The 24528-nt window shown below is 48.4% G+C and overlaps 1 protein-coding gene across 2 annotated transcripts in view; it reads left to right on the top strand.

Annotated features, from left to right (window-relative positions):
• OGA (O-GlcNAcase) overlaps nucleotides 1-24528 on the top strand; it is a gene marked incomplete at its 3' end in the record, with an annotated part of 175635 nt that overhangs the window by 83353 nt on the left and 67754 nt on the right. For both annotated transcript variants that reach the window (XM_082268362.1, XM_082268361.1), the window contains exons 7-9: nucleotides 6963-7247; nucleotides 9308-9466; nucleotides 12205-12794. In XM_082268362.1, coding sequence (XP_082124488.1) covers nucleotides 6963-7247; nucleotides 9308-9466; nucleotides 12205-12794 — 1034 coding nt within the window. The remainder of the gene's footprint in view (nucleotides 1-6962; nucleotides 7248-9307; nucleotides 9467-12204; nucleotides 12795-24528) is intronic.

Raw genomic sequence — 24528 nt, 5'->3', positions numbered from 1 at the left:
CCACGTACATATACCTCTGCAGGGCAGCTGCTCTGTACCAGATCATGTACCTAGTAGGAGATCTGACACTTCTGGGTCTGGGGTGTGCGCCATCAGAGACCCGCTCCCGTTGTGATCACACACAGTGGGAGCCGCAGACTGTCCAGCAGCACTGTCATTCTGTCAGAAGGGAAGGTAGTGATCATGTGTTTCTGCAAAGTAGGGACACGGATCTTTGCCTTCCCCTATTTAAAGCACCTCCCCCACAGTGGGAAAGCACAGGCTAGGCACACAGGTAACCCTTTGATCAAGCCTGATTGTAACCCCTTCCCAGCCAGTGTCAGTGCAGTGACAGTGCATATTATTTTTTTTTTAGCACTGATCACTATATTAGTGTCACTGGTCCTCAAAGTGTCAGTGTGACACTCTGTCGCCATATCACTGTCCCACAATAAGTCGCTGATCGCCGCCATTACTAGTAATAAATAAATAGAAATATCCCATAGTTTGTAGACGCTATGACTTTTGCGCAAACTGATCAATATTCGCTTATTGGGATTTTTTTTACCAAAAATTTTGTAGCAGAATGCTCTTTTCTCTGTCGCTCATTGACAGACGTAGTCCTCGTTGATTAATAACAACTCGGGTTATGCTGCCCTCTACAGGAGTAGGACTAGACAGGAAAGAAAACATTCTGGCCACACCCTAGGGGCAGTCCCAGAGGGTATATCCTCTCACTTCCTGCTACAGCAAATCAGTTTTTTTCTGTCTAGTTAGGAGTAAGGACCTAGATACCTTGCTGGGATTTTCGGTCCTGGCAGGATTTTTTTCTTAGATTTTTAGACAGCTTTTTTTCTCCAGTGTTCCTGTGAGATCTTCAAGCAAGAAAGCTGAACTGGGCGACGGGCTGGATGTTGAGATCCAGTGGTCACCCCAGTTCAGCCTACGAGCGTGTGCTCGTAGCTCCGCGCTGGGTCGGCCGCGACATAGTCCCACTGGACGGGGACTGACCCTGCAAGTTAAACGTCTCGCTGAAACGCCAATGACCATGAGTCACGGCGTCCGTATTGGTCGACAGCCCTCCCACCCCGGTGGAGAGGGGTACTGTCAGGAGTTGGCGCCCGCCTGGTTCCGGTATGGTGAGTAGTATGTTCCCCCTTTTCCCCCTGACGGGTTTTGTGGTGAACGCGGGCCCCTCTCTGAAATGGTAAGGATGGGTCTCCCCTCTATCCTATAACATGTCACAGATCCCCCTATTTGAGTGTGATTTTTGTGAACAAGTAACCAGGAGGCTTGGTTTGGGAGCTGACAATCTAATATAATTTCAAAACTGTAAAGATGACTGAAAACAGTGGCAGTACTAGAATATTACTGTGGTAGCATAAGGTATCCTACCTGTCAGAGGTGTTCACAGGGCGATGTCTATGCATGTATAACTGCAGTCCAGATCGCATTCCTCCAGCAAGGGCAGGCACGGACCGCATGCGGCCCACCAGAGTCTGGTACCGCCGGCCAGGCTGATCACCATCCAGGGTGAAGTTTGGGGGGCCGATGCACTCCCACAGGCCGCTAGGCCGTATACAGCGTCCCGCAGGCCGCTGCTAAGCCGCCGCTATCCTAACAGGCCGCCGCCATTTTCTTGCAGAGCACACGAGGCCGCCATATTGGCGTAGCCTCGTGTCTCCAACATGGGGGCGGCCATGTTTGAGGTGACCAAACACCTCATGGAGCCAGGGGGAGGCGCCGGTAGGCGTGTTAAGGGGTGGAGCCGTCTCCTTTACCCAGGAAATAGGGCCAAAGACTTCCTGTCTGTAACAGGACAGCACTGAGCAAGCTGATGAAAACTTCTGTGCATCAGGGATAAGCCTTGGGGTCTCTCTCTCTCTCTCTCTCTGTGGGGTCCAAACAGGTAACACTGAGGGGCGCTGTTGCGACTGGGGGACACAAAAAAAAAAAAAAAAAAGTTTACTTTGTCATTTTTTGTCGCTGGCAAGTGTCTTGTATAATCATTGACCCTGCCGCATAGGTATCCCCACCTGATCCCCTCAAGGTGGCCGCAGGACCCTCCAGTACCCCACTTGTTTTTAATGTATTATCTGCAGTTTTGGAGTCTTTGGTATCCCGGGTGGAGGTGGCCTGTCAGGGACGGGGGTCAAGAAGCGACCCCCGCCTACCCCTATTGTTTATCTGATACTTCGGATACGGATTCGGAGCTGGTCAATGCAGCTGCAGGTCCCTCTTATGGGGCTGTTGTCTCAGGTAATGTCTCCTCAGCAGTGAGGAGAACGTTTCTGCCTCCGCCATAGCACAAGAGTGGTGGATGCACTAGTTGTGTCCGTCCGGGAAACCTTTGGTCTTGAGGTTATACCGGCAGAGGTAGCTGAGATTGAAATTCCTTTTTGGTACTTGTTAGCCTACCAAAAGGGCGAAGGATTTTCCTTTACCCAAATGGGGTCGTTTTGAAACGAACCCCTGTTATTTCCTAACGCATGGCTAGGCGCTATCCGTTTTGAGGAATCCCTCTTTAAAGGATAGACGGTACCACCTGCTGTCTTGCCACAGACTGTTAGGTTAAAGAGGACCTCGTAGCCAACGAGGACCTTCCCTTTCTGCTCATAAGGAGTTGTTCGTTCCGCGAGGGCGGGCGATAAGGCGAAACCCTTCAAAGCCCCTTTAGAGGGGTTTCAAAGGGCGCTGGTCGGCTAAACAAAAAGTCCGGCTCAGCCAAGCCTGAAAAATACAGCCTGATGCGCCCCTACCCATCTCTGGAGTGGGGGGACGTCTTCACCGGTTTCCGGATCCATGGCTTGCCGGAACCCCAGACTAAGGGGTTCGCGAGGTCATACGGTCAGGATACAGGATCGAGTTTCGATCACTTCCACTGGTGCGATTCTTCCCTGCTAACATTTAACGGTTTCAGGGGTTCTATTCGAACCTGTTCACAATGCCCAGGAAAGAGGGCAAGGTGCGTCCAATTTCTGGACTTGGGGAAAAATAGAGTCTATCCGAACAGTGGTGGCCTCCCTGCATCAGGGGGATTCCTGGCGTCCATAGACATTTAGGATGCCTATCTTTATATCCCCATCATCGCAGGACATCAGCGTTTTTTCTTCGCTTTCCCAAATCCCTGGTTCCCACCAGGAGACTGAACTATCTGGGCCTAAGGTTGGATACATCCTGGGCAAGAGGTTTTCTCCTTGCGGAGAAACTCCAGAAGGTTCAGTCAACGATTCGGATGTTGCTGTCCGTCAATTGGCTGGGACGGATGGTGGCCTTCTTAGAGGCAGTACCGTATACCCAGTCTCATACCCGAATTCTCCTGAAAGAGATTCTTTTCTTATGGAATCAGAATTCCGATTTCCTGGACAATCGGATCCGGTTGGGCGAGCAGACCAGGGAGCCTCCGATGCTCAACCAGGGGAAGTCATTCCTTCCGATAGTATCCAGGTTACCAATAGGGTATCGGAACTGAGAGCGATCAGATTTTGTCTGATTTACTGCACCGAGCAGCTCTAGAGCAGCCCGATTCGGATCCAATCGCACTATGCCACGGTCGTGACTTATGTCAAGAAAGGGGCACTTAGAATGTCCTGGTGGCCATCGAAACGACTAGCATCTTTCGTTGGACGGAACGGTTTGTTCCGGATCTCCCCGCTTTGTTCACTCCGGGGGTGGGAAATCGGCAGACAGATTATTTCAGCCGTCAGATTCTGGATCAAGGGGTATGGCCTCTTCATCCAGAGGTATCTCACTAGCTGTCCCTTCATTGGGGCACCCCGGATGTGGATCTGTTGGCACCTTGGCTCAACAGGATGGTGCGGAGGTTTGTAGCTCGCACCCGCGATCTTCTAGCGGACGCAGCAGAAACGCTGATCGCCCCGTGGGGGCAGTATCAGCTACGGCATGCCTTCCATCCTCTCAAGTTACTGCGGGAACTTCTTCGCAGGATAGAGGTGGAGGGAATTCCAGTTATTCTGGAAATTCCGGACTGACCTCGTCGAGCCTGGTACGCCGACTTGGTGAGGCTAGTCGCGGACGCTCCTTGGAGACTTCCTCTCGGGGAGGATTTGCGGTCTCAGGGACCGATCTTCCATCTTGCTTTACAATCGCTGGCTTAATGGCCTGGCCATTGAGACCCAGGTACTGAAGGACAAGGGAGTGTCAGCTTCAGTTATTCCTACCTCTAGTTAAAGCAAGGAAAGCGACTTCCAGCACATGGAAGTCTTATATTTGCGTGGTGTGAATCTCTTGGATTTCCCCCACATACCTATTCGGTGATCCGAATATTGGTCTTTCTGCAACAAGGGGTTGAGCAGAAATTGTCCTTGAGCACTATCAAGGGTCAGGTTTCGGCTAATCATTCCTTGGTGCGGAATTTCATCCAAAGGGTGCGACATCTGGCTCCGCCAGTGCGCGCACCCTTACCGCCTGGTATCTTAATTTAGTGTGGTCAGTTCTTCAGAAACTTCTCTTTGAAGATATTAGTGAGATTCCCTTGCTTACATTATCCCAGAAGGTGGCCTTCTTGGTGGCCATTACTTCTGCACGCAGGGTGTCAGAACTGGCCGCATTATCTTGTCGTTCCCCATTTCTGGTGGTTCATAGGGATAAGGTGGTTCTTCTTCCGAATCCATCCTTCCTTCCTAAAGTGGTTTTCAGAGTTTTCATCTGTATAAAAATATTGTTACCTTCCCCCGTGTCCTAAGACTAGCCATCCTTGGGAGTTGCATTACACTCCTTGGATGGGGTTCAGAAGGATACACTTTGACTACTACGAACTTGTTTTCGGAAGACGGACTCACTTTTTGTGATCACGGATAGCCCTTGAAGGGGGTTGCCTGTGTCTGCCGCGACCATATCTAGATGGATCAGTCAGACGGTGGTACAGGCTTATTCTATTAAGGGTCGGAATCCTCCGTTCCCGTTTAAGGCGCACTCTACTCGGGCGCCTAGTGTCTCCTGGGTCTTCCGCCATCAGGCGTCAGCGATCCAGGTTTTCGAGGCGATGACTTGATCGTCGGTTCATACCTTTACAACATTTTATAAAGTTGATGTGATGGCATCGTCAGATGCCTCTTTTGGCCACAAGGTTCTGCAGGCCGCAATCTGAGGAGACTGTTGGTCTACCTCAAGGGTTTGTTGGGTGTTTCACTTAGGTCTCATCTTTTTGCTCGATGAGTCCTTGATGCTTCTTGATGCTTCTGGTTGGCTCCGGTTGGGCCTTCTGGATTTTGATTTCTGTTATCCCACCCCTCATTTGTGGTACTGCTTTGGGACGTCCCGAGTTGTTATTAATCAACGAGGACTATGTCAATGAGCGACAGAGAAAAATGGATTTTTGTAAAATCTTACCGTAAAATCCTTTTCTCTTAAGCTCATTGACAGACGTAGTACCCGCCCCTCTGTTTTGATTTGGGTTGGGTTAAATTCTCTAAACACTGCTTTGTGACATAACTGATTTGCTGTAGCAGGAAGTAAGAGGATATACCCTCTGGGACTGCCCCTAGGGTGTGGCCAGAACGTTTTCTTTCCTGTCTAGTCCTACTCCTGTAGAGGGCAGCATAACCCGAGTTTTTATTAATCAACGAGGACTACGTCTGTCAATGAGCTTAAGAGAAAAGGATTTTACGGTAAGATTTTACAAAAATCCATTTATTCTGATCCTCCTGTTTAGGAACACAGGTCTCTGTGTTCATGCAGCAAGTCCATCCCCCACCACAGTTAGTAAACACCCCATAGGGACACATTAACCCTTTGTTAACCCCCTCCCTGCCAGTGTCATTATTACAGTAACAGAGCATATTTTTAGCACTGATTACTGTAGTAATGTCACTATTCTAACTTGACACTGTCACTGACTTGAGAGCCAATTGCGGGCGGGCGCGCGCCCGCCGCGGCTCGTTCACTGACAAGTCAGTGTGTGTGACCGGCGGACCCGATGTCCGCCGGTCACACTACGATCGCTCCGGTGAAGGGAGAAAGGCAGAGCGGCTTATGTAAACAAGCCGTCTGTCATTCTTCCCTGTGTAAAAATGAAGATCAGACAGTTCTACTATGTAGGACCGTTGATCTTTGTTTTTACACCAATAGCCATGTCCCCATACAGTTAGAAACACGCCCCTAGGGACACACTTGACCCCTCCCTCTCCAATACAGTTAACCCCTTCCCCGCCAGTGTCATTTTTGCAGTAACAGTGCATATATATAGCACTGATTACTGCAGTAATGTCACTGGTACTCCCAAAAGTGTCAAAAATGTCAGTCAAGGGTCCGATCTGTCCGCCGCAATGTCGCAGTACCGAAAAAAAATCGCAGATCGCCGCCATTACGCGTTAAAAAAAAAAACACCAAAAATGACAATCTTTCCCTTTGTTAGTAAACGCGATAACTTTTGCGCAAACCAATCAAAATATGCTTTTTTTTTTTTTTTTTTTTTTTTTTACCAAACATATGTAGCATAAAACAAATTGGCCGAAAATGTTAAAAAAAATTTTAATTTTTTTTTTTTTTTTTTTGGGGAATTTCATATCAAAAAATGTGAAAAATATTGTTATTTTTGCAAAATTTACACTCTTTTTTTGTTTATAGCGCATGATCAAAAAATCGCACAGGTGATCAAATTCCACCAAAAGAAATCTCTGTTTGTGGGGAAAAAGGCATCAAATTCGTTTTAGGTACAGCGTCGCACGACCGCGCAATTGTCCGTTAAAGTCACGCAGTAAAAAATCGCAAAAAATCCCCTGGTCTTTAAGCAGCCAAATCCTCCGGGGCTTAAGTGGTTAAAGTATTGCAGTGCCGCATCCCAAAAAATGGCCTGGTCAGGAAGGGGGGGGGGGTAAATCTTCTGGTGGTTGAATTCGAGTTTGAGTATAGTTTTCTCTCCTTCCATCTGTTACTACGGATTCTGGGGAGTTTTTTCTTAGCTGGTTGTATATAAAACCTGAAACTTTTTAACCCAGGCTTTTTTTTATTATTTCCTGCAGGCCCAAAAGTCGTTTCCAAAGATATTTCTGTGGAATCCATTGAGGAGGTTTCCAAAATCCTCAAGAGGTCACCGCTAATTTGGGACAACATACACGCCAATGACTACGACCAGAAGAGGCTCTTCCTGGGCCCTTACAAAGGACGATCCACCGAGCTCATTCCTCGTCTCCGGGGAGTGCTGACCAATCCAAATTGCGAGTTTGAGTCGAATTACGTGGCCATTCACACACTTGCTACGTGGTATAAATCCAACATGAATGGCGTGAGGAAGGATGTGGTAATGGGTAAGTGTGCAACATTAAAACATTTTAAATGTGATTTGTTAACCTCTTCACGCCACCTGAACGCACATGCCGCCTCTCGGTGTGTAAAGGCGCTCCCAGCACGATAGCCGGCGGTTACCAGAAAGCTCCCGATGCATACTAGCCGTCGGGAGCTTTCTGATCATGTGACTGCTGACAGCCAATCACGGTGGTCACATGACCCAAATGCCCACCTCCACCTCCCGGCCCCTGAAACCCTTAAAGCGCTGGGAGGGTGGCCTGCGGGAAAGGGTTAGGAAAAAATGTGTGGACTGCAGCATGACTAACAATTGGATTGTAGTGTATTACCAATGTCTCATGTAAAATGCAATGGCAAGAGCTGTTACACCGACCTTGTGACCATTCAGAGCCAAGCGGTATTTACCACTTCTCGCCCATATGACATCCTCGGGTTGCAGTGGTTACACGAGGATGCAGGGTGCACCTGCTGGCGACTCCCTCTGTACCAAAAGGGATTAGAGTGGCTCGATCGATTTACTTCTGTGAAGGGGGATGTAAAAAAATAAATTAAGTTTGAATAAAATAAAAAAAAATTAAAGCTCCCCCTCCCTCCTGTGTTTGCATGTAAATGCGAACATATACAAACGTCCTGCACGCATATGTAAACAATAGCACCGCACATCCTTACGTTAGGCAGGGCTTGACAAACCCCCAGGCACCAGGTCGCATTGGCGACTAGAATTAGCGACCTGGCGCCTGGGTTACACTGCCAGGGGGGTCTTGTCCCCAGGCATCCCAGGTCTCCTGCGAGGTGCGGGAGCCTCCCCGATGCGGGCTGCATTTCCCTGAAACCCGCAAGTGCCAGGCCCTCATGCGGGAGACTCACACCTTGCAGGAGACTTGGGGTGTCAGGCGAAAGAGCGGGGTCTGTCAGCTGAGACAGAACTGAGCCGATGCTTCCTGTGTAGTTCTGACTCCGTCCTGTCATAGGCGGAGTGATATCAAATGCACTCCGCCTGTGACAGAGCTACAGGAAGCATCGGCTCTGTATGCTTCGGCCAGTGCCGCTCGGTGATCTCTGCCAGCATTTCCCGCCAGCAGTACCCGCCAGCAGTGAGTCACATGTGCTAGTTATGTGCTGTTATGTCATCCCTTCTGGGTTCCCATAGCCGTTCCTGGCTTTCTTCAGGTGTCTGACCAGTCGGCGGATGTGATAGCTGGTAGCTCTGGTCTCCCGGTGGGATGGGAGAGCCCAAAAAAGCAGGCGGGAGGGGGTGGGGGGTAGCAATTTCCCCTCCTGCTGCTTGTAAAAGCAATCAAGCGACTGGTTAGTCCCTCTGATTGCTGTTACAAGAAAGCTGACCGTTTGCTATAATAAATTTGTACAGGGATGTCTGTAGCTGCATATCATCCCAGTATAACCACTTAAGCCCCGTACACACGTACCGATCGTCGGCCGACGACCGATCTGCCGATTGTAGGCTTGTTAGTATGATGCAGCCGACAGCGCACATTCGGCCGAACAAAATCTGATATTGCAAGCATTAAAATTTTTGTATGCCGACACCAGAGCGGCCGATTGTTCGACAGTCAGTACAGAATTCGGCCGACAGACCGCAGATTTGCAAGACTGGGCATGCTCAGAAAAGGAAAAACACAGGGAAAGTTAACCATCACATGACATCACTTCTGCAGTCGGCGGACAAAATTCTTGTGCAGTCTTTTGCACTTTTCAACAGACACCGACAGCCCTGGACAAAAGACGGCCGATCGTTTGGCCGACGATCGGTACGTGTGTACGGGGCTTTAGACAGTGACCGGTCGGCTATGTTTGGTTTGCTTTTCTCAATGGCTGTGTCATCCAGGATCAGTCAGATCATAAATGCTGAAGTCATCGTTGTTTAGCATCCTGGGGGCTAAGGCACTGAGATCTCCCTGTATCTGAGGTCTGTAGGTTGGGTGTAGGGTTATATTTTGAGGGGTGCAGTGACTATTCAAAAACACAGGAAATATTGACAAGCCCCTCCTCCTGCCAAAACAGCAACTTTTTGGTACTGACTTTCATTTTTACTTCTTTGCAGCGGATAGTGAAGAAAGCACGGTGTCCATACAGATTAAACTAGAAAATGAAGGCAGTGATGAAGACTTGGAGACGGATATGCTGTACAGTCCTCAGATGGCGCTGAAATTGGCTCTGTCAGACTGGCTGCAGGAGTTCGGAGTGCCTCTACAGTACAGCAGTATGTTACACTTTCTATATCGATCATCACTAGCGTTTTTTCTTTGGTTCAATCCAGCGGGCTGAATGAAAAAAACCTAAAGTTGAGGAGAAGTCGCTGTACTAACTATGCGTTGTTGGTACAACAAACTCCCCCCTGAGCTATTGTGTTCTGACATTGGGGACAGCCCCACCCCACCAACCTGCAGAGCTCCACCCACACAGCGGCGCCATTCATTCTAGAGTTCTGTGAATGAATGAACTACAAGTACCATCTTCCACTGAAGCAGACGACTTGTGATTCTCAATGAACTGCGAGGGCACTGATGAGTGAGTGCTCTTGTAGTTCATTGATTCTGACGATTCTCAAGTAGCTGTCTGCCTCTAGGGGAGGTGCAGGCAGACAGCTATAGTGAGAGTCTGCGCGATCTACTGATGATAAATGCAGAAATTTTTACCTGCAAAAAATGTGAATATAAAACCTAAGTTAACAATTCTCCTGTTCTAGGGTCCCCCGCTGGTGCTCCTGTCCCCTGCTGAGTGCACCCATAACACTCACTATGGGGGCACTCGTGTGTGTGTGTGTTGGCTCCCAGGACCCGCTCTGTTTGTCAATAAGACACACAGAGAGGCTCAGCTCCAACTCCCTGCTCCCTCGTCTCCAGCTTTAACCACTTTACCACCGGAGGATTTTGCTGTCTTACGTCCAGGCCACTTTTTGCGATTCGGCGCTGTGCGACTTTAACTGACAATTGCGCGGTCGTGCGACGCTGTACACAAACGAAATTTTTACGTCCTTTTTTTCCCACAAACAGAGCTTTCTTTTGGTGGTATTTGATCACCTTTGCGATTTTTACTTTTTGCGCTATAAACAAAAAAGAGCGTTTATTTTGAAAAAATAACAATAATTTTTCACATTTTTTTTTATATGAAATTCCCCCCCCCAAAAAAATGTAAAAATCAAAATTTTTTTTAATTTTTGGCCAATTTGTTTTCTGCTACCTATGTGTGGTAAAAAAAAAATCGCAATAAGCGTATTTTGATTGGTTTGCGCAAAAGTTATTGCGTTTACTAAGGGAAAGATTTGTGTCATTTTTGGTGTTTTTTTTTTTTAAAGCGTAATGGCGGCGATCTGCGATTTTTTTTTTTTTTTTTTTGCGGGACTGCGACATTGCGGCGGACAGATCGGACCCTTGACTGACATTTTTGACACTTTTGGGGGTACCAGTGACATTACTACAGTAATAAGTGCTATACATATGCACTGTTACTGTAAAAATGACACTGGCAGGGGTTAATTTTATTGGAGAGGGAGGGGTTAATGTATGCCTGGTGCTTACTGACGTGTGTGGGGGGAGGTGACTGTGTGACACAAGGACAGATCGAGGGTTCAACTATGCTGAACCCTGCAATCTGACCCTACAAGCGGGCGGATCTCCAGACTCGATCCCCAACGATCAGGTAAGAGCAGCGGCGATCGCCGCTGCTCCTCCCCTGGCCCGACTCCCGCTGTGACTGAAAACAGCGGGAGCAAGCCTCCGGCGGCGCGCGCGCGTTGCCCACAAGGGGCGGAGTCCAGCGACGTAGGTCTACGTCGCTGGGCGGGAACGAGCCACTTTGCTGCAGTAGCAGCAAAGTGAGCTGAGGTAAAGTGGTTAATTGACCGCAGCCAGAGCCAATAGCTGTATCTTAGCCAATGAGGATGGAGAGAGCTTTGGCTCTCCTGCACATTGTTGGATCAAAATTGGGCTCGGGTAATTATCGGGGCGAGGGCTGCAGGGGAAGCTGCATCTAGAAGGTTTTTTACCTTGCTGCAGAAAATGCAATAAGGTAAAAAGCCTTTTGCCTTCACAACCACTTTAAAGCGGAGTTCCACCCAAAAGTGTAAGCTCAGCTTATTTGGTTTGTTGCCTAACCCCCCCCCCCCCCCACACCCCATTGCCACATTTGTCACATTTCAAGACGTGGGGGGGGGGGGGGGTCGCGGGGGTAATGGGTACCTGTTTTTAGCAGGTACCTGTCCCCACTTCCGTGGAACTTCACCGTGGCAAAGTCCCTCGAAGTTTGCAGCTCCTCCTTTCCCCACCGTTGGGTCAGAAAACGCAGCATGCTTTGAGCATGCGCAGTAGGGAACCAGCTGTGAAGCTGAAAGGTGTCCCTTACCACGAATGACGGCGACAGCACCTGAGAGCCAATCCGAAAATCGGCTGGGGTGCTGACATTGCGGGATCCCTGGACAGGTGAGTGTCCTAATATTGAAAATCAGCAACTACAGTATTTGTAGCTGCTGACTTTTTTCACTGTGTGTGTGTGTGTGTGTGTGTGTGTGTGTGTGTGTGTGTGTGTGTGTGTGTGTGTGTGTGTGTGTGTGTGTGTGTGTGTGTGTGTGTGTGTATCTTCACTTTAATGCATGAAGATATTGTAAGTCTACGTTCACATATATGCGAATTGGATTTGTTTTTAGCTGCGTCCAATTGAAACAACGTGAAGGTGAAGGACTTTCAATGCAGCCGGTTCACGTGCAGAGCGGCCGCGGTGCGGTTTCCAAAAGGCTCCTGTGTGCTTTTTGTGTCCGGTTCAGGTGCGATTTCAGGTAAAAATTTGCATCTGAATCATACCTAAACCAGTGAACAGAAACGCACCGAACTTCCGCACTGAAGCCGCATATGTGTAAACCCAGCCTAACTGTTTTTTAATTGAAAATGTGGATAAAGATAATAAAAACAGAATGTATTCTGATTTCATTGTACTAAATTTCAGGCAGGCAAGTCGCTCACAGTGGGGCCAAGACTGGTGTCGTCGGAATGGCGGCGTTAATATCCTCTCCATCTCTAAATGCTTCAACCACCGTCACCACTGTTTATCATCATCCCATAATGAGCCAGGGAGCAGCGCTGAGCCCTGAGCCACCCCTGCTGGCCAAAGAGGAGGAGCCCATGGAAATGGTGGAGGAGAAAGTCGAGGATGTCAACAAAAACGTCAACCAAATCTTGACGGACATTACTGAGGCAAAAATGTCAGAAGAGTTGAAGCCAATGGACACAGACAAAGAAATCATAGGGGAAGCCAAGGCCTTGGAATCGTGCATGCAGGACGATGTATGTGGTGACATCGCTCCCATGCAGACCGATGAACAGATCAGTAAGGAGCAGTTCATCCCTGGTCCCAATGAGAAGCCTTTGTATACCGCGGAAGCAGTGACCCTGGACGATTTACAATTACTGGCTGAAATGTTCTTCTTGCCTTATGAACATGGACCAAAAGGTGCTCAGATGTTGAAGGAATTTCAGTGGCTGCGAGCGAACAGCAGCGTGGTGAGCGTTAACTGTGGCGAAACAGATGAAGAGAAAGTAAGTGTCAGTTTTGTGCTTTGGTTAGATGCTGTTACAAATACAGGAAGTTTCATTCCATTTTATTACTTGAACAAAAGTTACCGGCATTGTGAACCTTTTTACTTCAGACACTTTACCTTTCTAAAGGCCATTGGAGTTGTAGTAGAAATTAGAGCTCATTTACACTTGCTTTAAAATGTTGCGTTGGACACGCTTTTTTAACCACTTAAGCCCCGGAAGATTTTACCCCCTTCCTGACCAGGGGGTATTTTGCGATTCGGCACTGCGTGACTTTAACGGACAATTGCGCGGTCGTGCGACGCTGTACCTAAACGAATTTGACGTCCTTTTTTTCCCCACAAACAGAGCTTTCTTTTGGTGGTATTTGATCACCTGTGCAATTTTTTTGATCATGCGCTATAAACAAAAAGAGCGACAATTTTGCAAAAATAACAATATTTTTCTCCTTTTTTTTATATGAAATCCCCCCCCCCCCCCCCAAAAAAAAATGTAAAAATCTAAATTTTTAAAAAATTTTGGCCAATTTGTTTTCTGCTACATATGTTTGGTAAAAAAATCACAATAAGCATATTTTGATTGGTTTGTGCAAAAGTTATTGCGTAATGGCGGCGATCTGCGTTTTTTTTTTTTTTTTGCGGTACTTTTGACACTTTTGGGGTACCGGTGACATTACTACAGTAATCAGTGCTATACATATGCACTGTTACTGTAAAAATGACACTGGGAGGGAAGGGGTTAACTTTTTTGGAGAGGGAGGGGTTAAGTGTATCCCTAGGGGCGTGTTTCTAACTGTCATTGGATGTGGCTAGTAGTGTAATAGCACAGATCAACGGTCCTACATAGCAGGACCGAGTGATCAGTGCTTTTACACAGGGGAGAATGACAGGCGGCTTTATTTACACTAGCCGCCTTCCTTTCTCCCTCTCTGCCCGACAATCGCGAGTGACCGGCGGACATCGGGTCCACCGGTCACACGCGCCGGCTTTGTCGGGTACGAGCGGGGGCGGGAGTGCGCCTCCAGCGGCGCACGCTCGCCCCCTATTAGCTCCCAGCCTAGTGATGTACCGGTACGTCACTTTGCCTGGGAGGGGCTGACCGCCGCTGTATATAGTCGGTTGGCAAGTGGTTAAAGCACTCAATGCCAATTAACCTGTCACTATATAAAATAAGTCACCCTACAGTCCTGTTCTTCTTTTTGCTTTGCTTCATAAATGATCCCCCATGTCCCAGGATGCACTGAGAAACCAACAAGCAAACCGGAAAGACGTCTTCAGCAGTCACTTCTGGTTCATGTGTATATATTCAGGGAGTGTGGTGCAGACCTCACTTCTGGTGTGCAGCGTGGAGCAGCAGGAAAGTCAGCAGGGCTCAGACTGGAGCGGAGCAACAAGCAGATGGCACACATGGTGTGCAACATGGGAACGCTACAGCAGAAGGTGTGCAGGGACTGGAGCTAGAGCACTGAGCGGCAGAGGATCAGCAGAGTTGGGGGACTGGAACAGAAGTAACTAGCAGATGTCACGTGGTGTACAGTATGGGAGCAAACTAGCAGGAGGTTAGCAGGGATCGGAGAGGAGAAGGATCTGCAGATCTGGGATTAGTACTGAGCGGGGCATCAGCAGAGCTGGGGGTTACTACTGAGCGTGGCATCGGCAGAGTTGGGGGTTACTACTGAGCGTGGCATCGGCAGAGTTGGGGGTTACTACTGAGCGGGGCATCGGCAGAGTTGGGGGTTACTACTGAGCGTGGCATCGGCAGAGTTGGGGGTTACTACTGAGCGTGGCATTGGCAGAGTTGGGGGTTACTACTGAGCGTGGCATTGGCAGAGTTGGGGGTTACTACTGAGCGTGGCATCGGCAGAGTTGGGGGTTACTACTGAGCGTGGCATCGGCAGAGTTGGGGGTTACTACTGAGCGTGGCATCGGCAGAGTTGGGGGTTACTACTGAGCGTGGCATCGGCAGAGTTGGGGGTTACTACTGAGCGTGGCATCGGCAGAGTTGGGGGTTACTAATGAGCGAGGCATCGGCAGAGTTGGGGGTTACTACTGGGCGTGGCATCGGTAGAGTTGGGGGTTACTACTGAGCCGTGGCATAGGCAGAGTTGGGGGGTTACTACTGAGCCGAGACATGGGCAGAGTTAGGGGTTACTACTGAGCGTGGCATGGGCAGAATTGGGGGTTACTACTGAGCGTGGCATCGGCAGAGTTGGGGGTTACTACTGAGCTTGGCATCGGCAGAGTTGGGGGTTACTACTGAGCGTGGCATCGGCAGAGTTGGGGGTTACTACTGAGCGTGGCATCGGCAGAGTTGGGGGTTACTACTGAGCGTGGCATCGGCAGAGTTGGGGGTTACTACTGAGCGTGGCATCGGCAGAGTTGGGGGTTACTACTGAGCGTGGCATCGGCAGAGTTGGGGGTTACTACTGAGCGTGGCATCGGCAGAGTTGGGGGTTACTAATGAGCGAGGCATCGGCAGAGTTGGGGGTTACTACTGGGCGTGGCATCGGCAGAGTTGGGGGTTACTACTGAGCCGTGGCATAGGCAGAGTTGGGGGGTTACTACTGAGCCGAGACATGGGCAGAGTTAGGGGTTACTACTGAGGGTGGCATGGGCAGAATTGGGGGTTACTACTGAGCGTGGCATCGGCAGAGTTGGGGGTTACTACTGAGCTTGGCATCGGCAGAGTTGGGGGTTACTACTGAGCGTGGCATCGGCAGAGTTGGGGGTTACTACTGAGCGTGGCATCGGCAGAGTTGGGGGTTACTACTGAGCGTGGCATCGGCAGAGTTGGGGGTTACTACTGAGCGTGGCATCGGCAGAGTTGGGGGTTACTACTGAGCGTTGCATCGGCAGAGTTGGGGGTTACTACTGAGCGTGGCATCGGCAGAGTTGGCGGTTACTACTAGGCGTGGCATAGGCAGAGTTGGGGGGTTACTACTGAGCCGAGACATGGGCAGAGTTGGGGGTTACTACTGAGCGTGGCATGGGCAGAGTTGGGGGTTACTACTGAGCCGGGACATGGGCAGAGCTGGGGGGTTACTACTGAGCCGAGACATGGGCAGAGCTGGGGGGTTACTACTGAGCCGAGACATGGGCAGAGCTGGGGGGTTACTACTGAGCGGGGCATCGGCAGAGTTGAGGGGGTTACTACTGAGCGGGGCATCGGCAGAGTTGGGGGGGGGTTACTACTGAGCGTGGCATCGGCAGAGTTGGGGGTTACTACTGAGCGTGGCATCGGCAGAGTTGGGGGTTACTACTGAGCGTGGCATCGGCAGAGTTGGCGGTTACTACTAGGCGTGGCATAGGCAGAGTTGGGGGGTTACTACTGAGCCGAGACATGGGCAGAGTTGGGGGTTACTACTGAGCGTGGCATGGGCAGAGTTGGGGGTTACTACTGAGCCGGGACATGGGCAGAGCTGGGGGGTTACTACTGAGCCGAGACATGGGCAGAGCTGGGGGGTTACTACTGAGCCGAGACATGGGCAGAGCTGGGGGGTTACTACTGAGCGGGGCATCGGCAGAGTTGAGGGGGTTACTACTGAGCGGGGCATCGGCAGAGTTGGGGGGGGGTTACTACTGAGCGGGGCATCGGCTGAGTGTGGGAAATACTGATCTGGGGTTCTAATGGGCCCCTTTAATACAAATAGAAGTTCAACACACACAGGGAATTTGCCAAGCATCACCAAGGCATCAAAACACATCAGTAACCTTGTTGAAGCAAGTGTAAATGAGCCTTTAAAGTGAAGTTGTGCCTAGGCTGTGGATATATTATTTACATTCTTAATACTACCCCATTAGCCATATGACTATAAATGGGAGCAGGGAGGTGGGCTTTAATGCCAACATAAACAGTATATGCGTACTACCAGCACCACTGTTTTGTCCTGGGAGCATGCTCAGTTGGTGCCCAAGCTGTCACTGATCACTGTTTACAATAAGTGACTGCACCTGGGATAGGTTTCCAGTCGTGTCATCCCAGTGATGGCCACAGTGGTCAGGAGCCCCTCTACAGACCTTCCGCGATTCCCTTAAAGTGGTGTTCAGTAGTGTTTTTTTGTTTTGTTTTTTTTTAAGCTTGGCACATTGAGCATAATAAAAAAAAAAACGTTTCCCAGGAAACTGGTAAAATCCTTACCCCAGCACTAGGGATCAACCGATATCGGTTTTTCAGGGCTGATACCTATTTTCGGTCACCTTTCAGGCCTGTAACCAATAACGGGTGCCGATATTCTGTACATCACCGTCAGCTGCCACCCAGATGCAGCGTGTCCCTTGTCAGCTGCCACCCAGATGCAGCGTGTCCCTTGTCAGCTGCCACCCAGATGCAGCGTGTCCCTTGTCAGCTGCCACCCAGATGCAGCGTGTCCCTTGTCAGCTGCCACCCAGATGCAGCGTGTCCCTTGTCAGCTGCCACCCAGATGCAGCGTGTCCCTTGTCAGCTGCCACCCAGATGCAGCGTGTCCCTTGTCAGCTGCCACCCAGATGCAGCGTGTCCCTTGTCAGCTGCCACCCAGATGCAGCGTGTCCCTTGTCAGCTGCCACCCAGATGCAGCATTTCACTTGTCAGCTGCCACCCAGATGCAGCATTTCACTTGTCACCTGCCACCCAGATGCAGCGTGTCACTTGCCAACGTCGTCTGCCACCCAGATGCAGCGCCCCGCTTGCCAACGTCGCCTGCCGCCCAGATGCAGCGCGTTGCTTGCCAACGTCGCCTGCCGCCCAGATGCAGCGCGTTGCTTGCCAACGTCGCCTGCCGCCCAGATGCAGCGCGTTGCTTGCCAACGTCGCCTGCCGCCCAGATGCAGCTAGTCGCTACTTACACTACTTATGGCAGCCTCTCCCGGCGGCGTCCAAATAGGTAAACATCCGTGGGCGGTAAGAGATGACGTAACTATCTCTACTCGCCTGTGGCTGCAGCTCTGTCAAGGGCAGACTTTGTAGCCCTACTGTAGGGGTGAAACAGTGGTGATGCGAGGTGGGCAGTGAGAGATTATGTAATCTCTCTGCTGCCTGCTGCACCGCTGATAGAAATTGGCGGAGTCTGCAGCGCGGGGACAGGGGGAAGAGGTCTGACCAATATCGGTAATATCGGTACGTTTCTAACCAATACCGATTTATTTAAAAAATTTCAATATCGGCCTCATTGGTGCCCACCAGTGCCTCCTCATCAGTGCCCACCAGTATTGCCTAATCAGTGCTGCCTAATCAGTTCTCATCATTGAAGGAGAAAAACTACCAAAATGTTATAACAGAAATTTAAGTAAAACCTTTTTTTTTTCTAATTTTTGGTCTAGTTTCATTTATTTTGCAAGAAGACTAAGAGCCCTTTCACACGGAGAAGTTTTCAAGCGCTTTGGCGCTAAAGAAAAGGGCCTGAATAGCTCACTTAAACCTATTCCCATTAAAATCAATGAATGCTTTCACACTGGGGCGGTGTGCTGGCAGGTTGGTGAAATACACTGAACAAGATTATAAACGCAACACTTTTTTGTTTTTGCCCCCATTTTTCATGAGCTGAAGATCTAAGACTTTTTCTATGTACACAAAAGGCCGATTTCTCTCCAATATTGTTCACAAATCGAAGTCTGTGTTAGTGAGCGCTTCTCCTTTGCCGAGATAATCCATCCACCTCACAGGTGTGTCATATCAAGATACCGCGTAATTGTCATTCCAAGTGTGACAGTGCTAAAAGCTGAAAATTGGTCTAGGCAGGACAAGGGTGAAATTAGCCGGTAGGGGGTTAACCACTTAAGCCCTGGAAGATTTCACCCCCATTCCGACCAGGGCCTAGTTTGCGATTCGGCACTGCGTGACTTTAACGGACAATTGCGCTGTCGTGCGACGCTGTACCTAAACGAATTTGGCGTCCTTTTTTTCCCACAAACAGAGCTTTCTTTTGGTGGTATTTGATCACCTGTGCGATTTTTTATTTATTTATTTTTTTTTTGATCATGCGCTATAAACAAAGAGCGACAATTTTGCAAAAATAACAATATTTTTCAAATTTTTTTATATGAAATTCCCCCCCAAAAAAATGTAAAAATCAAAATTTTTTAACATTTTTGGCCAATTTGTTTTATGCTACATATGTTTGGTAAAAAAAATCGCAAAAAGCGTATTTTGATTGGTTTGCGCAGAAGTTATCGCGTTTACTAACAAAGGGAAAGAATTTTGTCATTTTGTTGTTTTTTTGACTGACATTTTTGACACTTTTGGGGTTACCAGTGACATTACTACAGTAATCAGTGCTATACATATGCACTGTTACTGTAAAAATATACTGGCAGTGAAGGGGTAACTTTTTTTGAGAGGGAGGGGTTACGTGTGTCCCTAGGGGCGTGATTCGAACTGTGATTGGCTGTGGCTTCAGGGGTAGGAACAGTGATCAACGGTCCTACATAGTAGAACCGTATAATCACGATTCCTACACCGGGGAGAATGACAGGCGGCTTGTTTACATAAGCCGCCTGCCATTTTCCCTCTCCACCGACGATCGCTGAGTGACCGGCGGACCCGATGTCCGCCGGTCACACGCGCGGGGGGGGGTCCGTGACCGAGCGGGAGCGAGCCTCCGGCGGCGCGCGCTCGCTCCCCAGAGCCTCACAGGCTAGCGACGTAGTACTACGTCGCTCTGCCTGTGAGGGGCTGACTGCCGCAGTAAATATACTGTGAGCAGTCGGCAAGTGGTTAAAGAGGAACTGCAGTCTGCTCACATTTGTAATAAAAACATCTTTGCCATTTTGAAGCTTCCCTCCAACCACTTTGCATATTATTTTATATATACTGTGATATATATATATATATATATATATATATATATATATATATATATATATATATATATATATATATAGATCACACACACTACTACTGCCTGCACATTTCTCCTCTCTTGATGAGTACTCATGGATCTCTGCAGTCTCCTGTTATATCCGCTCTCATTCAGCCTCCTCCAACTCTGCACCTTTCCTTGACTCTCCTATGACTCATTCCTCTTCTCTTGCTGACAAACTCTCTCACAAGAGTGAAAGAGATGGCTCTAGGGCAGCATTTCCCACTGGTGTTCTGCAGAACCCTGGGGTTCCGCGAGAACAAAAGTGGGCTTCCAAGATCGCCGCCGACCGTTGTTATCAAAAGGTCGGATAACAAATCATGGGATCTAAATCCGGCTGTGACATCAGCCAGCAAGCCAGCCCGCCCTAGTGCACACCCTGCCATGATCAGCCAGCCAGTTGGAACGTTCGTCCATGAGAGAGCGCATCCAGCAGTCAGCCAGCCAACCCTGCCATCGTCATTTTCTATCACTCGTGGTAGAGGAGTGATAGAGAGTGGAGTTCATTGCTAAAGCTCCGTTATTGTCAGAAAGGGTCTATTGGGGTCCAGGGACATTGAAAGGCTCTGTCAGGGACATTGAAAGGCTCTGTCAGGGACATTGAAAGGCTCTGTCTGGGTCATTGAAAGGGAACTCATTACTACTTCTACCTGTTCGGTGCTTGTATCTTTCTCAGTTTCTAAAATCCAGAAAACATGCCTGAAATAGTTGTATCTACTGTTCCTCAAATAGCAGAGATAAGTGACAAGTCAAAAAAAAAGAAAATCACACAATGCTAGCCAATCTTCTCAAACAAAGAATACTTGTCATTGGGATTCACAAGTGCCAGAAATGAAGACTGTCCTGAAGCACAATGCGTGCTTGGCAACAAAATATTGCCTAACAGTTCATTAGCACCTGCTAAATTATGTCGTAATTTTGAGCAAAACCATGTAGAGTACAAAGGTAAAGACTTTGACTTTTTTAAGCGAAAGCTAAAAGAGTATCAGAGGAGTAAACCATTTATGAGCAAAACATTTCAAAATGCTAATGAAAAAGCCACAGAGGCTTCTTAGAGTGAAGTTACCGCATAGCACTCGCAGGAGAAGCACACAATTGGGCAGTCACTGATAAAACTATATGTGCAAAAGAAATAGTGTTATGTATTTTAGGTGAGAAGTTGAGTAAAAAAAATTGAAGCTGTGCCACTTTCCTACAACACAGTTTTGCGTATTCATGATCTTGCTGATGACATCCATACTGAACTAAATTCTGGACTGCATCCATGTGATGGGTACTCACTGCAATTAGACGAGTCCACAGATGTTGCAGGACTTTAAATTTTGTTGGTTTTTGTTAGATATAATTTTGACAAACAGATTGAGGAAGACTTTCTTCTGTGTGAAACTTTGAAAACTCATACCACTGGTGAGAAAATATTTACCGTATATACTCTAGTATAAGCCGACCCGAATATAAGCCGAGACCCCTAATTTTACCACAAAAAAGTGGGAAAACGTATTGACTCGAGTATAAGCCTAGGGTGGGAAATGCAGCAGCTACTGGACCCAACTGGACCACCACGAGACCCAAAACAGGGGTTGCGGGCATGGTACAGGAGATGGCGCAGGTCATGGTATAGGCATGGCACAGGTCATGGTATAGGCATGGCACAGGTGATGGTATAGGCATGGCACAGGTGATGGTATAGGCATGGCACAGGTGATGGTATAGGCATGGCACAGGTGATGGTACAGGCATGGCACAGGTGATGGTACAGGCATGGCACAGGTGATGGTACAGGCATGGCACAGGTGATGGTACAGGCATGGCACAGGTGATGGTATAGGCATGGCACAGGTGATGGTACAGGCATGGCACAGTAGGTATAGGCATGGCACAGGAGATGCAGTGCTGCGGGCATGGTACAGGAGAATGTGCTGTACCATGCCCGCAGCACTGCATGAGGAAATGCAGGGGGCTGCGGAGGAGTCTCACTTACCTGTTGGTGAGACGCCTTAGATTAAAAAATCGCGTCGCCCGGCGCCAATACGTCACCGCAAATGCGCCGCCGATGCTCGGGAAAGCCTGTACACGTGACACGGCGGCGCTATTTTTAAAAATACTCAAGTATAAGCTGAGGAGGGCTTTTTCAGCATGAAAAAACATGCTGAAAAACTCGGCTTATACTCGAGTATATACGGTAACTGTATCCAGAAGCTCATGGACACACACAGTATAAATTGGGACAAATGTGTAGATGTGTGCAGCGATGGTGCCAAAGCAATGGTTGGGAAGGTGGCAGGTGCTGTGACACCAATAAGAGACGTAGAAAAAAAACAGCACCAGTTCTCACTGTGTTCTTTACAGACATGAACTGATAGCTAAAAATATTTCAATCTCGCTTAAAATTAAAACTGTGCTAAACCAATCGGTGCAGATTATTAATTTTAAAAAGGTCGACTATTACAGTCAGGACTATTTTTAAAATATGTGAAGATATGGGGGGTCTGCTTTTGCATTCAGAAGTCGGTTTGCTATCAGGAGGTAAAGTCATTCTTAGAATGTTTGTTTGAATTGCGTCAAGAGTTGTTTGCATTAGGGATCGACCGATTATCGGCAAAACCGATATATTGGGGGCCGATATGCACTTCCCCAGATATATCAGAATCGGTCCTTGAGGTTACCGATATTGCCAACATTTAGGAAAAGTGCTGTACCGGGGTGATGCCTGCAGCTAGAGGCATCACCCCGGTACCGGTGTACATTGCTGACGGTCGGCTGACTTGTAATGATGCGGCTGAGAAGCCGCTCGGCTGTCATTACAAGGAGCGGGAGGGGACATCCCCCCCCCCCCCCCCTCCTGCCGCCTTCCATGGCTCCCCCGGGTCTCCCGTCCCACCAGGAGACTCGGGCGTCCTACCTCCACCGCTGCCGAAGAGAAGACCCGGGTCTCCATGTAAAAAAAAAAAAATGGAAGTGATGTCGCGTCCCCGAATTAAAAAAAAAACTGACAGCATTCAAAACAGCCAAATTTGGCGTTTTGAATGCTTTTCAGTGGCGAGGAGGGGTTTGAGGGTCTTTTAGACCCCCAGATCCCTCCACAAGGAATACCTTTTAGAAAGAAAAATATTTTTTTTATACATGTACGAAAATATCGGTATCAGCATTAAAAAAAATGATATTGGTCGATCACTAGTTTGCATATTTCCAGGATCATAGATTTGGATTATCTGATCGATTAACAAACACTCTGTGGTTATCCAAAGTAGCATATCTTACAGACCTATTCACAATAGGGCTGCAACTAACGATTAATTTGTCTGTCGACTAATCTATCGATTATTTTTACAATTAGTCGACTAATCTAACAATAATTTTTTTTGCTTAATTGAGTTTTTTTGATTAGTTAATTAATCCTGTAATTAATACGGACCCCTCAGTAAGCCCTCCCACCTAGTACAGTCTACTAGGTGGGAGGGCTTACTGAGGGGTCTGCACTGGGAGGGGGGGCTTACTAAGTGGTCTGTACTAGGTGGGAGGGCTTACTGAGGGGTCTGTACTGGGAGGGGGGCTTACTAAGTGGTCTGTACTAGGTGGGAGGGCTTACTGAGGGGTCTGTACTGGGAGGGGGGCTTACTAAGTGGTCTGTACTAGGTGGGAGGGCTTACTGAGGGGTCTGTACTGGGAGGGGGGCTTACTAAGTGGTCTGTACTAGGTGGGAGGGCTTACTGAGGGGTCTGTACTGTACAGAACACTTAGTAAGCCCCCCTCCCAGTACAGACCCCTCAGTAAGCCCTCCCACCTAGTACAGACCATTACAAGCCGCCACAGTACAGTACAAGCCGGTGTAGCGCCGCACATGTGACATCTCTACGTAGCTGGGTGATCGGGGAGGATGGCGAATGTGTTGCGGCAGAAGCTGTGGCAGAGTACGGGGGAGCTGGAGACGGTCAGCGCTCACCTCTTGTCTCTGACATCGGTGTGGACGGAGCCGGGGGGGGGGGGGGGGATTTCACCCGGCCGGCAATGCGGCCGGCCAGGGGGCGTGTGACGTCACGCGTTGACGCGTCGACGCCTTTCACATACGTCAACGTTTTTTTTGTAGTCGACGCGTCATGGCAGCCCTAATTCACAAAATTAAACGATGTATGTTTATCACTCCAAGGAAAAGCACTAATCTTTTTAATGCAAGAGATAAAATATTTTCACTGTCTCCTAAGCTGCAGTTTTGGACCTCATCTGTTGAGCAAAATAATTTGAACTCTTTGCCAACACTTAAGGATTTTCTTGAAGAATCAGAAATTGAACTTGAGGATGAAAATCGCAATGAAATTATAGATCATCTTTGCCATTTTATCACATCTATTAATCCGTTATTTTCCTTTCTTGAATGAAAACAATGAGGTTCGAAATCCATTCATAGAAGACAAGCCAGCCAATTTTTCTGTAGATTTTGAGAATCTGATCGATATAACTTCTGACAGTCAACTAAGCCAAAATTTTTAAGAAGTTTCCCTGCTTGGTTTTTGGGGTGATGTACGCAAAGAATACCCAGAATTGTGCAAGCGGGCAATCAAAGTTCTCTTGCCATTCGCCAGCACATACTTATGTGAAACTGGATTCTCGCTTTACTCTGCAACAAAAACAAAGTATCGAAATCAACTTGACGCAGCTGCAGACATGCAAATACAATTGTCAACAATTAAACCAGATATAAATAAAATTTGCCAGCAAAAGCGAACATTACACTCTGCTCATTGAAAGGGTTGCGCTGTGCCACGCTACTCTACGGCACACATTCTTTTGTTGGGGTTCCAAAGTTTTGCTATACCATGTCAAAGGGTTCCAAGGGAAAAATGAATTGGGAAACCCTGCTCTAGGGTAATTACCAGAAAAGAGAAAGTAGGCTGTATGAGA

Source organism: Pelophylax lessonae (assembly GCF_965119305.1).
Source record: "Pelophylax lessonae genome assembly, chromosome: 9".
Taxonomy (NCBI): domain Eukaryota; kingdom Metazoa; phylum Chordata; class Amphibia; order Anura; family Ranidae; genus Pelophylax; species Pelophylax lessonae.
This window is presented reverse-complemented; position numbering and strand designations above follow the sequence as displayed.